Source organism: Phyllostomus discolor, chromosome 7, assembly GCF_004126475.2.
Source record: "Phyllostomus discolor isolate MPI-MPIP mPhyDis1 chromosome 7, mPhyDis1.pri.v3, whole genome shotgun sequence".
Taxonomy (NCBI): Eukaryota; Metazoa; Chordata; class Mammalia; order Chiroptera; family Phyllostomidae; genus Phyllostomus; species Phyllostomus discolor.
In genome coordinates, this window is record NC_040909.2 from 132,543,833 (window position 1) to 132,557,375 (window position 13,543).

Sequence of the window (13,543 nt, forward strand, 5' to 3'; positions counted from 1 at the left end):
ACACTTAGTTCACGTAGGAAACTAGGACTCCAGATGCCTAAAATACTGTAACTTTACTTGGCGCTTAGTCATAATTCAATTCCACCTATTAAACCTGCCAACTACTCAAGAACATACCACATTTTTTAAAATCAACAATTACAGTACCAAATTTTAATATCAGCACACTTAACACTGTACCACAGAAACAATAATAAAGTAACATTTACATGCAAAGCCAACTTAGGAATTTGTGTTCACATATCTGTACCCTTATATTTCAAATTTCTTTTCATAAATCATTTTTGAATGAAAATACTATCACAAAGGAATTACACAAAAGTAGCCAATTAAAGAGTCTGTGACCAAAGCTACAGAGGTATTACTAGGAGCAAATACTGATATTATAGCTAAATGACATTTTAAAAATCAGAATTTGTCATTTAGCAGTAATATCCTTTCATATTTAGCCAGACCATATTCTCCAAAGTAATGGTTAGACACACTTTTAAAAAGGGCACCTCATAACTTTTATACTTACACCAGGTGCAGCAGAGAAAAATATGTTTCACATGCAAAAACAGCAGTTGTGTACATTTGCATATGGACTGTGAAACTACAGACACGTACATCAAGTAGACACGTATCAGCTTCCATTCATGAAGAGGGAATTCATGACAAAGGACAATATTTTGACTTTCATATATCAAAAGGTATTTGTAAAGTTTGCAGATACTAAACTGTATTGTTGGTGTAGGGACTCGTTGTTAAAAGGAAAACGTGACACTGAGACTTACACACAAAGAAACATTATCAAGCAGATAGATTTAAACAGATCTTGAAAGTGATTAATAATCTTTAAAGATTTAATCAATGACAAGAAACTTAAAAATAAAGATTTCTGTTTCCCCCGAGGGTGGAAACAATGCCCAGCACCACACTGATTGACCGTGTTTGGACTGCCACAGCAGAGCCACATGTATAACTTTGAAAGCTGCTGAAGACTGCTGCAGAAGTGCAGACAGACAGAAAATGGCAGACACGTAAGCACTACTTTACTGACAGCAAGTCATGCAAAAGGGGACATACTAGGGGGAGGAAAAGGCTGTAAAAGAAGCATTTGTTCCAAAAATGGTATCATACAATGCACCCAAGACTTGTCACTTTGATTTTTCATAGCAAATAATGAAAAATTTTATTAGTTGAAGAAAAAACCTACCACTTAGCCAGCTAATAAGAGGACATTCATTTGACTGCTTTAAAAGAATGTATCCACTCCTGAGAGCAGGCACAGTGACTGCTCACCCGGCTTACTGAAAAGCCACTCAAGGGAAATTACAGCATGGTTCAGTTGCTCTTATTGTTTGAAGGTAAATTTAAATACTTAAATAATTTCACACCACTTTCCTATAAACGAGTGACTGAAAATAACTGCTAAAATTGAAATTATTATGGTACAAAGGAGGCAATGATCAGCTACAAAAGAAGAAAGTAAAAAGCAAATCATAAAAATTATAATTGTAGTAAGGGGTCTATGTGCTTTAAGCTTGCATTCATTCATTCAATAAATATTTGCACTCTATCCCCATAATTTCGTCAGGGCTGGGACCTCAATGTACCTGCAGCACATACCACTGCACGGTGTGTGCAAACTCAGGACCCGGCTTTTCTACAATGCAGATTTGTTGAGGGAATGGAAGGGACTGAGAGGGTAGATATAAGTACAGCTCCAGCATGGCTTAAAGGACCTCATTATGCATTTTTATCTTTGAACAAATAAAATCCTACACCATTTTAGAAAAAAACCTATAGGAAAATACGACCAGAATAAAAATATTTCAAAGTGCAGAGTTAAAGCAACAAAAAATATACAAGAGGTAAAATGGAAAATAAAGTTAGACTAAAAAAGTGGGTATTGACATTTTTCAAAGATGGACAAACAGGCAACATAAAAGACACAAGAATTAGAGGAAATGCATGACTAAATGGAAAGGCACTAAAACAATCAGAGACAGTGAGATTCTATTTCTCATTTACAAGCGCCCACCTATATTCACTCTCCTACTTTGATCTATCTGAAGGTAAGTCAATCAAGATTAACTAACAGACACTGAACTCTATCATTTATAAGGCACTATTCTAGGGTTGGAAGAGACATAAATAAGTAAAAGTCTCTCTCCTCCTAAGAACCACAATTTAGTGAACTAAATATATAGATGAGCGAAAGCAGGAGTACAGTTGTAATACTGTAATCCTGTAATACATGTAATCATTAATAAACAATAATATGAGAATAAACTCTGTTTGGCATACAACAGTGAACCTACTTTGCCCACCCCTGCATACTACTTACTCAGGCTAATGACTTGTCATTAGGACAAACAGTAACTTAAGTGTCATTTAAAGTAGTAAATTCCAAGAACCAGAAAAGCTATACATGCCCCAATTCAGTGCTTTTCATACACACTGTCATCAGCAGAAGTGCTGCCAAATTTTATGGGGCAATCTGAGCTTGTATGTTAATTGGGCCATTTTTTTAAATAAAATCTTATCATATAGGTATAACTTGTTTTTTTTTAAAAATGACCCTCTTTCTAATACAACAGATAACAGTATGTTTCAATGAACACGGATTGTCATTTCATGCCTTCGTACATGTTCCTTCTACAAAGTCCTTCACTAAATTCGTCTGAAACATCCTAACTCACGCTCTACAGCTCAACTCAAATATCACCATCAGAACATCCACCATGACGCCCAAGCTACCCACTGCTAGGTAAAGTTAATCCCTTCCTGATCTGTACCTGGAATGTAAATTATGTAAAGAATATTATTAATTTGCATTTCTATTTATTTTACTAGATTGAGAACTCCACAAAGGCAGGGGCTGTGTCTTAGTTATCTGCATCGCCAGCACCTACTTGTTGGCATACAGGAGGCAAGCTATAAGTGCACACTGAACTGAAGTGAAAAACAGCACATGTGTGCACAGGCAGAAGTTAAGGGAGTACTGCTTTATGATAAAGACAGAGTCTTTATTTTGTAAACTACAGGACTCCACTGAATCATGACTAAAAAGTACCAGAACAGTTAATTTGTATACAGATTGATGCAAAATGCCAGTACGTTTATCTGTATGAAATTATTTCTATACTTGTCCAATCATGAAGAGACAGTGAGCTAGGTTTAACCAATCAGATTGATGGAAATAGTAAACCTAAACTACTCTGGTAGCCTGAATATTACTGTTCACCTAGAAATAAACAATGTAGTACTAAATACTTTATTTAATAAGAGAATGTAGCTTTATTCTCTGTAATCATAAGGAACTGGCAAATCAGTGATGCTGACCCTTTTGAGTGTAGTATAAAACAGTTTAAAAGAGAACCAATCTGATGGGCTAAGGTCACTCTAGTAGCCAAATCATAAGGTAAACTTTTACGAATGCCAATTTCCAAAAAGAAGATGAATGAAAGAGAAAATTGATGAAGAAAACTCTAAAGTTAGAATCAAAAGAAAACATATATAAACATCTAAATAAGAAATAACAGCAGGCCCTGGCCGGGTAGCTCAGCTGGTTGGAGCATTACCCCATGCATCAAAGGGCTGTGGGTTCAATTCCCACTCAGGATACATACCTATGTTGCAGGTTTGATCCCCAGTCAGGGCATGTACGAGAGGCAACCTCTCAATGTTTCTCTCACATCGGTGTTTCTCTTTCTCTCTCTCTCAAATCAGTAAACACATCCTCAGGTGAGGATTAAAAAATAGTAACAGGCAAGAACTCTGGCCTAGTACATAGTGTATTTTCACGACTTTTCATTTACTGTATACCAGTAAGTGCCAAACCAAAAGTTCTACATTGGCTGATATAAGCAACAAACACCATTCCTTAATTTATACTGTCTTTAACATGTTAACACTTCATATGTAGCTCTTGGTTATTGGTAATTGTTATTATTAGCGATTCTAACCTTTTACTGCCACTAATTAGTTTTTTAAATTTTAAGGATAATGATCCAAACCCACCCCATATTAGAAAACCAAGACCAAATAATATTTTAAACACTACAGTAAATTCATGCTTCTCACTTGACCACAACATAACTCTGGGTTTATAAAAAGATCAAGTGCCAAGTCTTGAACAAGATCTTGACTGTATCAGAGCCAAGATTCTGCAAATGTAAGGAATTTGAGACAGAGTAAAAGGAGACAGAATAGCAGAAAAATACACAAGACCAAGTTGGAAACAGATGCAAATAAACTAAAATACAGCTTTAATGTAAGTTGCCTCATCTGAAAGAATAACCTTCAAGTCAGCAATCTGCTCAACATCCGGAAGCTGATTAAAATTCATGCTAAACATGCACTTAAAATAGCCTTGTTAATTGTTGAGAAGGGTCAAGAAAACCGTACTTGTTTAACTACATGTTCCCCTAAAAGCCCAACAATTTATGACGGTCCTGATATTGACATTACTAGTCCTTGCTAGCCTGCACACCGTACCCAAACTATTTACAGAACATTGATAGGAATGCAATAAAAGTAGAAAAATATCAGAGACCACAAATTATTCCATAAAATGTAGAAAAGCTATAAACTAATGTGTTCGTATGAGCTATCCTGGTTTAAAGAAAAAATACATAAATTATTCATGGAGTAGAATTAATTTCACAATATCACATAAACTAAATTGAGGTTGATGAAAAATGCAATGACTCTCTGAGAATTCAAGGGATTCGTTTATTTTGTTTTTAAAACAGAAAAGGCCTTAAATTTTAAGTATTTAAAAATCTACTAAAAGTTTTAACCTCAGGTGATGATGCAAGGGATGACACGATTTAGTCTAAAGGCTATCTCTTCACCCTTTCCTAACAATTTTCTAATGATCAGTTAAAATAGCAACATTCACACTAAAACACCAATTTAATATCATTTTTCTTGATTTGACAACCAGACAGGCTAAAGCAATACTGACAGCCAAAGAAGCAAAAGCTTTTCAGCATGCATGGGGTCAACGACACTTACCTGCCACCCTCAGACCACATTACAATAGGTCATGCAACATAAAACAAACAGAAGGCAAATTACTTAAAGGTCTGTGAACCCATTATTTTTCTTTATTTAGAGTTAGAATAGAATTAACTCCTGAAATAAATACATGAGTTTAACTTTTCAAATTATGTGCAAAGATTAAATAATTAAGGTTCACACCTACCTTTTAATATTATGCCCAAATTACTGAGCTCTGAATGGCCTTCATGAACAGATTTGTATTAAAATACTTCATTAGGTACACAGTGTTAATAGTTCATTTTTCTCAACTGCAATAATTTCCCCCAAATACTGCTTCTATTAGCAAATCGTGAAGTAGCATTTGTCCTTTCCATCAAAATTTTTCAAAGAAATGTTTTCTTTAGAGAGTCTCAAATGTTTTCATTAGAGATCTCAAATTGTAAAATAATGTCCAACCAAGAGATATGAATCTCTCATAAAAAGTCAAACGAAGCATTTTATCACAATTTAATCTAAAAAATAGGATTTCCAGTTCTAGAAGGCACCAGAAATTTTATTCCAGCAATTCACAGCTCAGTCATGCAAAGCAGTTAAAGAGATGGCAAAGTGGAAACATTCATTTAGTGCAAGACGAACGCAGTCTACTGCAGGCAAAGAGAAATAGATATAAAATCATCTTCTCACTTTCAAAATCAAGGAAAAAATTTGGCCCCTGCTCAAGGTCTGTGCATGTCAAAACTTTAAGAAGATTCCCCATGTTAAGGTACCTGTCAAGACAAGAATAAGAAAAGAGAAAATATCCCTTTATAAAAAAGAACATCGGAAATTTATTGTTTGTTTCAATAGCAACAGGGAAGAGGTTCATTAGGCCATGAATTCGTCCTTCAGGTCACCCAGATGTGCTCTGGCAGACAGCAACCCGGGTGCTCAGCGTGCTGATGTGGAGGACCTGGAGGTGAAATGCGGCTTTCCTGCACACAATGGCACGACTGCTGCTCTACTTCTTCTCAAAACTCTCCCAAGACAAGTTTCATTAATGGCCTTATAATGAAAAATTCTTTAAGTATTCCAATAGTGCTAGAATTCTGAAAAAGAAATTGCTGATCAAGAATTATTCACATGTAATGTTGTTTAAAATTGCACTGAAATAATAATTTATTTCAAAGCCAAATATCTAGAGTTTTGGCCACAGCTCACCTTTGCATTCCGTCTTAAAATAGCAGAATATTCAGCTTACCTCCTGTATGCCATGAAATAAAGCATGTGTTTCTAACCAAATTTGGAATCTTAATTTGTGGAGGTTATTTAGGTATTGATTCTGGATATGCAGCACACTCCCGATTTTTTACAAAATCACCACAGGATCATAAGCGTAGTCACCATGGCATACTATCAGAATGTTCATCATAAGGCTACTGGCTTCATGGACTAATGAAAGGACAGCACTGGCTACAGACTCAACATGATTTCAGCAAATGAAAAACTAAAGAATTATACATATGATGGTGATGTTTGCCTACGATTAAGAAAAAGAATCATGCAAACTTTGATTCCCCAAGTTTTATTAACGAATACTCTGGCTGGCCTTCACTGCGGTGTGAGTATAATTAATCTTTCACCTTTACCATTATGCACCAGCTGTGAAGGGCTAAAGAGACTTACTTTCAAAGTCCAAGAAAAAATGTGCTGCATTGTGGTCTATGTCCCTGGTTAGCACCTTAATGAGATTACCCATGCCAGCAAACCTAAAAATAAAAATGGCAACATCATTTAGTTCCAGTAAAAAAATTTTAAGCAGAGGCCTGGGATTCGGCAAAGGCTGGCTTGCTCATAATTACCAGCAGGTGCAAGTTTATATGCTCCTGGCACTGCAAATTTGGAACAACAAAAGCACTGTTGGCCCTGAGTTCACAGCTCTTGTCCCTCTTTTCCACATATCAAAAAAGTTACATAAGCAGGATTGAAAAAAGATTAGATTTTTAAATATAACTTGCAATATTTACATTTGATTAGTCTATGCTAGTGTTACTTCTTTAAGATGGTTGAGACAAATGTTCTTAATTCAAATTAACATCAAAAAAAGATTTCCCTAGTAAGTAAATATTGACACCATATCTTTAAATAACAGGGATAGTTTCCTTTTGTAGATCAAACCTACTGGGAATACAAAGAAGGCAATATTCAAACCATCTTTAACCATTAAAGACTGAAGGGAGTTATCAATTAATGACCTATTTAAAAAGCTTTACCACACATAAACCAATTATTTCTTATATCATCTATACTCCAAAGATAAATCAAACATGTTATTATTTAACTCATGGACTGATTATTCAACAATATTAACTATACACAACCATACGAAGCAGGTAACTTAAAAGTTAGCATACCAAACCAGCACGAAGGGCGCTAACAATTACTGTAACTTAGTGAGTTTGCAGAAGAAGAACAGTAAAAATGAGGCATTGGCATAAGTCTTGCCCAAGCATTTGCCAGGACTCAGGGAGGACGGACGTGGAGGGAGGTGTCGGGGACATCAGGAAGCCAGGTTCAAACTTGCAAGTGGCAGTAGCTATAAATCCCCTCCCCCAATCTCAATACCTTTTCTCTAAATATGGAATTGCTAGCAAATGCAAGTGAAATTAAACATAAAAGTAACAATATTTTTAACCAATGAAAGGAGACACCTTTTTACTCATCCCCATACAAGAAGTCTGGAAAGAGTTATCATTTCTGGCCGCCTGTGTTGCCCCCCCACCTCCCCATCCACTCCCTGGACAATGGTCCATGTCCCTAACTTTGAACTCCACAAAGAGGAAGTAACAGTGTACACATAACTGTTACCTGTTGGACTGACACACATTCCTTTAGAAAATGTTAAAGCAATCTAACTTATTCACAAATATGGCAAATAATGAAGGGCCCCCTCTTTTTTAAAACAATAGTCTCCCAACGGGAGAGGCAGGATCTGTCTTATTTTTTATATCAAAATCCCTATTACACAGAATTTCACTGGAAAGATTTTGTACAATGTTTTACACAAATGGATTAGTTGAGTTAAAAACTAAGAAGGAGCTATTTTATCTTAATTATCTTCTACATTATAGAAAGTTTAAGAATATGAATGATTTTTTAAAAACTGATTAGAGAGTGAGAGAGAGAGACTGACTGATTTGCTGCTCCACGTATTCATGCGTTCATCAGTTGATTCTGGTATGTGCCCTGGCTGGGGGTCAAACCTGCAACCTTGGCACATAGGGACGATGCTAATGACAACCTTTTACACGTAAGGAGAATATAAGCATTGTTCCAAAATCATCACATTCAAATAATTACCTCAAATTGGTTACTAAATTTATTTAATAAATTTTAGAAACCACTTAGAGATGGACTATTTCACTGCTTCAAGTTTTAAAAGCTTTCAAATACAGCGAAGTATGTTTCCAAACACATAAATTCTCTCTCTAACAAGAACTGAGACCAAATGTGCAAAGAGTTACCTAGTGTATCCAAGTGTCAACTACAGGCAGAAAGCAAGCTTGAGAAAGGCTGTAACTGTTTTAAAAGGGAGCAAGGCAGCATACCATTTGGTGGCAAGAGTTTATTAGTCCATGGAACCAAACCAGAATTCCAACTCTAGCTTTCCTAGCTGTTTGACCTTGAGAAGGCTAGTTAACCACTCTGGGACTTGTTTTCTGTATCAGTAAAACACACATAGTCGTAGTAACTATCTGAAAGGATAAAACACACATAATCAAAGTAACTATCTGAAAGGATTATGTGGTATTTAGGCTCTATTTCTTTTCATACAAACCAGTTTTCAAACTATCGATTAATTGCAATGTTGTGAATCACAGTATATCACAAAGCCCGTTTTTAGCCCATTTTTGTCAAGAACACTGCGGAAATGCTGTCCTGGAATCAGTCCTATGAGGCCATCAGCAGCTACAGGAGGGAGGAGGAAGGCAGAGATCGGTTTCCTTAGCTTTTCACTTGTGCGCACATGGTTGATCCTCAGGGGAACAGGGAAACCAGCCACGTCTGCCAGCTCCACTTTCCTACATCCCCTCCTGCAAGCGTCGTCCCCTATTTAGTCCTTTTTCCAAGGTGGCCGGGCCTAATGCGACCCCACACCCCTCACCCTGCTTCACACTCCGTCCTGGTGCACTCTCCGTAAGTGCTCAAAGATGTAGCATTTTTTAACCTCTGTGGTACAAATACAGACTCTTAGTTTGAAAATGGCCCAGTTTATACTGTACAGGTTTCTCAGCCTCAGCACTATTAACCACACAGGCTGTGACAACTAAAAATGACTACAGATATTACCAAATGCCCCTGGGAGGCAAAATCACCCTGGTTGAGAACCACGGATATAGTGCAACAGCAGTCCAATGCAGTAAGTCCCTCCGCCACACAGCACGCAGGCAAGATGCTCTGCAGGCAACCCATACCCCGTGTGTCTCTGAACAAAAGCTCGTGGAATTTTTCAAAGATTTGGAAACAGCTCATTATATTATTAGTTGTCATATCTTTTCTTGTAAGGACAAACAAAAAAATTAAAACCATATCTGTCTTGCATTGTTTAAATCTTCAGCCAAAAACAAAACAAAACAAAACAAAACCTCCCATCCCCTCGGTGTGGCTGACTTCAGTGAATACGACACAGCGGCTGACTGTCGGTTGTGGTAGGTACCAGAGTGCCTGGGGCTCAAACCCTAACTACGCCACTTTCAGCTTTGAGACTTGAGTCAAGATTCCTGACTTCTCCATCCCGCTGTATGCTCATCCTTAAAATGCACAGTCATAAACACCCACTGCAGAGGGTTCAGGAGCTCGTAAATGGCTAACTTTAGCACCGTGCCTTGCCATCTCTGTGCTGCTGCTGCTATGGCGGTTGCAGGCAGAGCCTGACTGACCAAAGGCCCAGCCCCCGGCAGCCCGGCAGCGGAACCTGTGGAATGTGAGGTTTCAGAGGGTGTGGCAGCCTCACTTCCTGCCACAAGAAGCCAGTCTGTCACAAGAAAACGAAGCCAACTTGCAGTGCAGGGTCACAGAAAGTGTCCTAGAGTCACTGCTTGCGGATTCCATTTGGTCCCAAGTTCCACTTGCCACTTCCGTCAGTTTAGTAGCTAGATTTTCTTCTGGTTTTAACACCCTAGTTTCTTTCAATCCATTTCCCCTCTGCCTGTTTAGCTGAGTTGGGCTTTGGTCACTTGCATCTAAAAGATTTCTGACTAATAAGACTTCTAAGTTTCAAAGGAACAAATAAATCTGATAAAAAGGATAATAAAATATATAAAAGATCTTTCAGATCATATACAACTTGGTCCAAAATACTATTGATTTATTTTGGAGACACTATTTCAAAGTAAATGGTAAATATATTTCAGAAAGAAAACTGCAAGTCTTATCATTTTAATTAGGAGGAAAAGTTGAGGAATTTTCTTTCAAATTTACTTTTTATTGTAATCTTTGGATTCAAACTAAACACTGTATTTCTCAAGTAATCTAAAAGGAAATTTAATGCACAGAAACTAAATATGGTTTACTTCCAGGGTAATATTTACGGTGGAGTGTCGTGACGATGAGCTCCTATGTTCCAAGTGTGTTTCCCAGCCGACTACTTACCCGGAAAGGAAAACACTCCTCCTGGCCGGGGCTGTGGAGTGTGTGTCCGAGCTCACGAACAGCACTTAATAACTAACTACATTAGACCACTTCCCCACAAAGCATTTGAAGCTTCCTTAATTAACATAGAAACCAAAAGAAACACAACGATACACTACAGTTAATATACTATTTCTTCTCTCTTTCTAGAAAATTCCTTTAAGATACATTTACTTCCTTGATTCTTTTACACTCTAGGGTCTTGGAACGCTGTGTCCTCTGCCTGGAGTGCCGGTTCCAAGGATGGCTTCTTTCCGTCCCTCGGGGCTCGTCTCAGATGCCCCGCTCCTGTGAGGACGGAAGGTCTGCCAACCTGATCGACAGCAGCCGCACCCTGGCCCCACGGCCTCCTGCACCCCAACTTCCTCCTTCAGCATGCAGAACACACACTCAATCACTCTGTTTGTCTGGTGTCAGTTTTCTCCACAAGCAGAAACTCAACAAATATTTCCGAGTGGGGGATGAGAAAGAAGAGAAACTCATCAACACACTGACTCACTTCACCGTAAATGGGGGTTTGTTAAACTTGGCAAAATGAACATTTGAACCATATAGTTCCCTTTTGTGGGGTCTGTCCAATGCATTGCAAGAGTTTTAACAGCACCCCAGGCTTCTACCTAGCGCCCAACTATGGCTACCAGTAACATTTCCATGTTAGAGATTCCCTATGGGGCAAAACTGCCCCCACCCCTAAGAATCACTACTTTAAATGCACATCCTGTTTTGCCTAGTAATTCTGCTACATACCTCCAGTGAATGTACTCTCCCCCCTCTGCCACATGACCATTCCAGAAGGCTTTTAAAAAAAAATCTCCTCTAACCTCCGACAATCTCCCTATCCTCACACACAAGAAATGACTTCACAACATTTTTTACCAATAAAAGAAAGAAAAAGAAACATCTCCTCCTGGGCTGGAACGCTCTGTCCACAGATCATCAAACGGCAAGCTACTTGAATTCAGGCACTGGTTAGTGAGGCCACCTCAGAGAGGGCTTCCAGGACCAATCCGTCCATCTCTCCCCTACCCTCTCTATCGCCTTCTCAAACTGATCGTTATCACTCTTTTGATTATCTGTCTTCCACTGCTGGTAAACTTCAGGCAGGCAGGGTCTTTGTTTGAGATACTACTCCATCCCTGAGTCCTAGAACAATGCCTGGGACACTGTAGGTAGTTACCAATGTTTATTAAATAACTCATGATTAAACATACACACAGTGTGTTCCAAAGAGGGGAGAGGAAAGACCAGAATAAATATTGACAACTGAAAACTTTGAACTGAATTGAAAATTAAGGCGTTAGAATTGAGGAAGAAGTCGCTGCCTTTCCAATCGCATCGATAAAGTCAGTCTCCCTCTCTTTGAGCAAAAGCCATAAACTTTATGTACAACTACTAAGAATTTTTAAAATGTTAAATATTATGGAAATAAACTAACAGATAATATGAGTATCATGCAAGTCCACAGTTGGCCACAGGAAGAACATAGCATCTTTCTGTGGCCATAAATGGGCTCCAAAACACAAATAAGAATGGAAACTAGCCTGTGTCCCACTTCTGATTTCGTAAGACTGAATGGCATTCGTAACATTGGACAAAATAAACTTTAAAACTGGTATTGAATTTCATTTAATTTCCTCCAGAAAAATTCTGAGTTTTTTCACATCTTTTGAAAAAGAATTAAAAAGAAGCATGTCAATTCTGCCCCCTCAAAATTCTACAAGGAGGACAAACTCCAAAATCAAGTCAACGTCCATTATCATCCTCAACACGGATAACCGGATAAAGAATGCAAGGCAGTATGATGAGGTATTAGAAAAAGGAGCCGCTGAAAACATGCTTTGTTCTCTCTAATAAAATTCAAAACCACAGATTTCCTAAGAACACAATTCCACACCTTCCGTTCGTGGTGGCTAAGCACGTGTGGATGTGGGAGAAACCCGCCAAGAGGATCGCTGGGAACGGCCACCCATTCCCAGGGAAGAAAATGAAATGTGCCCGATGCAAGCTCAGGATCCTTGGCAAAAAAGTGCCCTAGAAAGTATGTTACTGTAAAATGTTCCTAAATTATATTGTTGTGCATAAAAATATTACTTCATGTCGAATATGCTATTTCTTTATCTTAATTAGATTTTCACCCCTGTAAAAACAAAAGGGAGTCTTTAAAACTGACAATATGCTGGGTTAATGTGAAATTCAACTATGCTTCTGCTTTACTTGTCTACCAAGAAATGACTGGTTCTCATACCACATGTACTTATGAAACTGAAGAAATATTAACAGAATGGGAAATCGGTAATGAAGAATATGATGCAATTTCCACAGACAGTGGAACATACATGGTAAAGGCCAGGAGTGACTGAGAAATTACAAGCTTAAATTTTGTTCATTCCCTTCAGTTGTGTTTTCAGAAACTATAATACAACATAATATAACAAAATACAATCGCATGAGCAAAAACATAGTGAATCGCTTTCATAATTCTCCTTCCAAAGACAAATTACCAGAGATATACAAGCAATTCTGGGACTGCTTTGTCATATACTCAACCAAGCAGGTACTGCATGTTAAAAAACCTGTCTTCATATAAAAAAGTATTAACATTGTACTCTGAAGATAACAACACCGACACAAAAAATATTACTAATAAGCAATGGTTCTTTCAGACAACCTAATTCACTTGCTGGCAGCTGCTGAAGATATTGGGTAATTACTGAAATATTTTGTGGCACCTGCTGAAAAGGTCCTTCTAATCACTGACTACACAGCAGATAATGCAATGAGGTGAGTGCAAGGTTGAAAGGCAGGTAGAAATTCACGAGGTTTTGTTATCCTGAAAGCCACTCGCATGGCTCCAATTCCACACCTCTAGAGCTCAAGTGAT

The 13,543-nt window shown here is 37.9% G+C and overlaps 1 protein-coding gene across 9 annotated transcripts in view; it reads right to left on the reverse strand.

Moving 5' to 3' along the window:
- CYRIB (CYFIP related Rac1 interactor B) overlaps positions 1-13,543 on the reverse strand; it is a 131,260-nt gene that overhangs the window by 27,207 nt on the left and 90,510 nt on the right. For 6 of the 9 annotated variants that reach the window (XM_028533944.1, XM_028533942.2, XM_036031424.1 and 3 more), the window contains one exon: positions 5,680-5,762. In XM_028533944.1, the coding sequence (XP_028389745.1) occupies positions 5,680-5,752 (73 nt within the window). In that variant the 5' untranslated portion in view covers positions 5,753-5,762. Of the gene's footprint in view, positions 1-5,679; positions 5,763-6,657; positions 6,741-13,543 lie in introns of all 9 variants that reach the window. The other 3 variants (XM_028533945.2, XM_036031425.1, XM_036031422.1) reach the window with 2 other exon arrangements.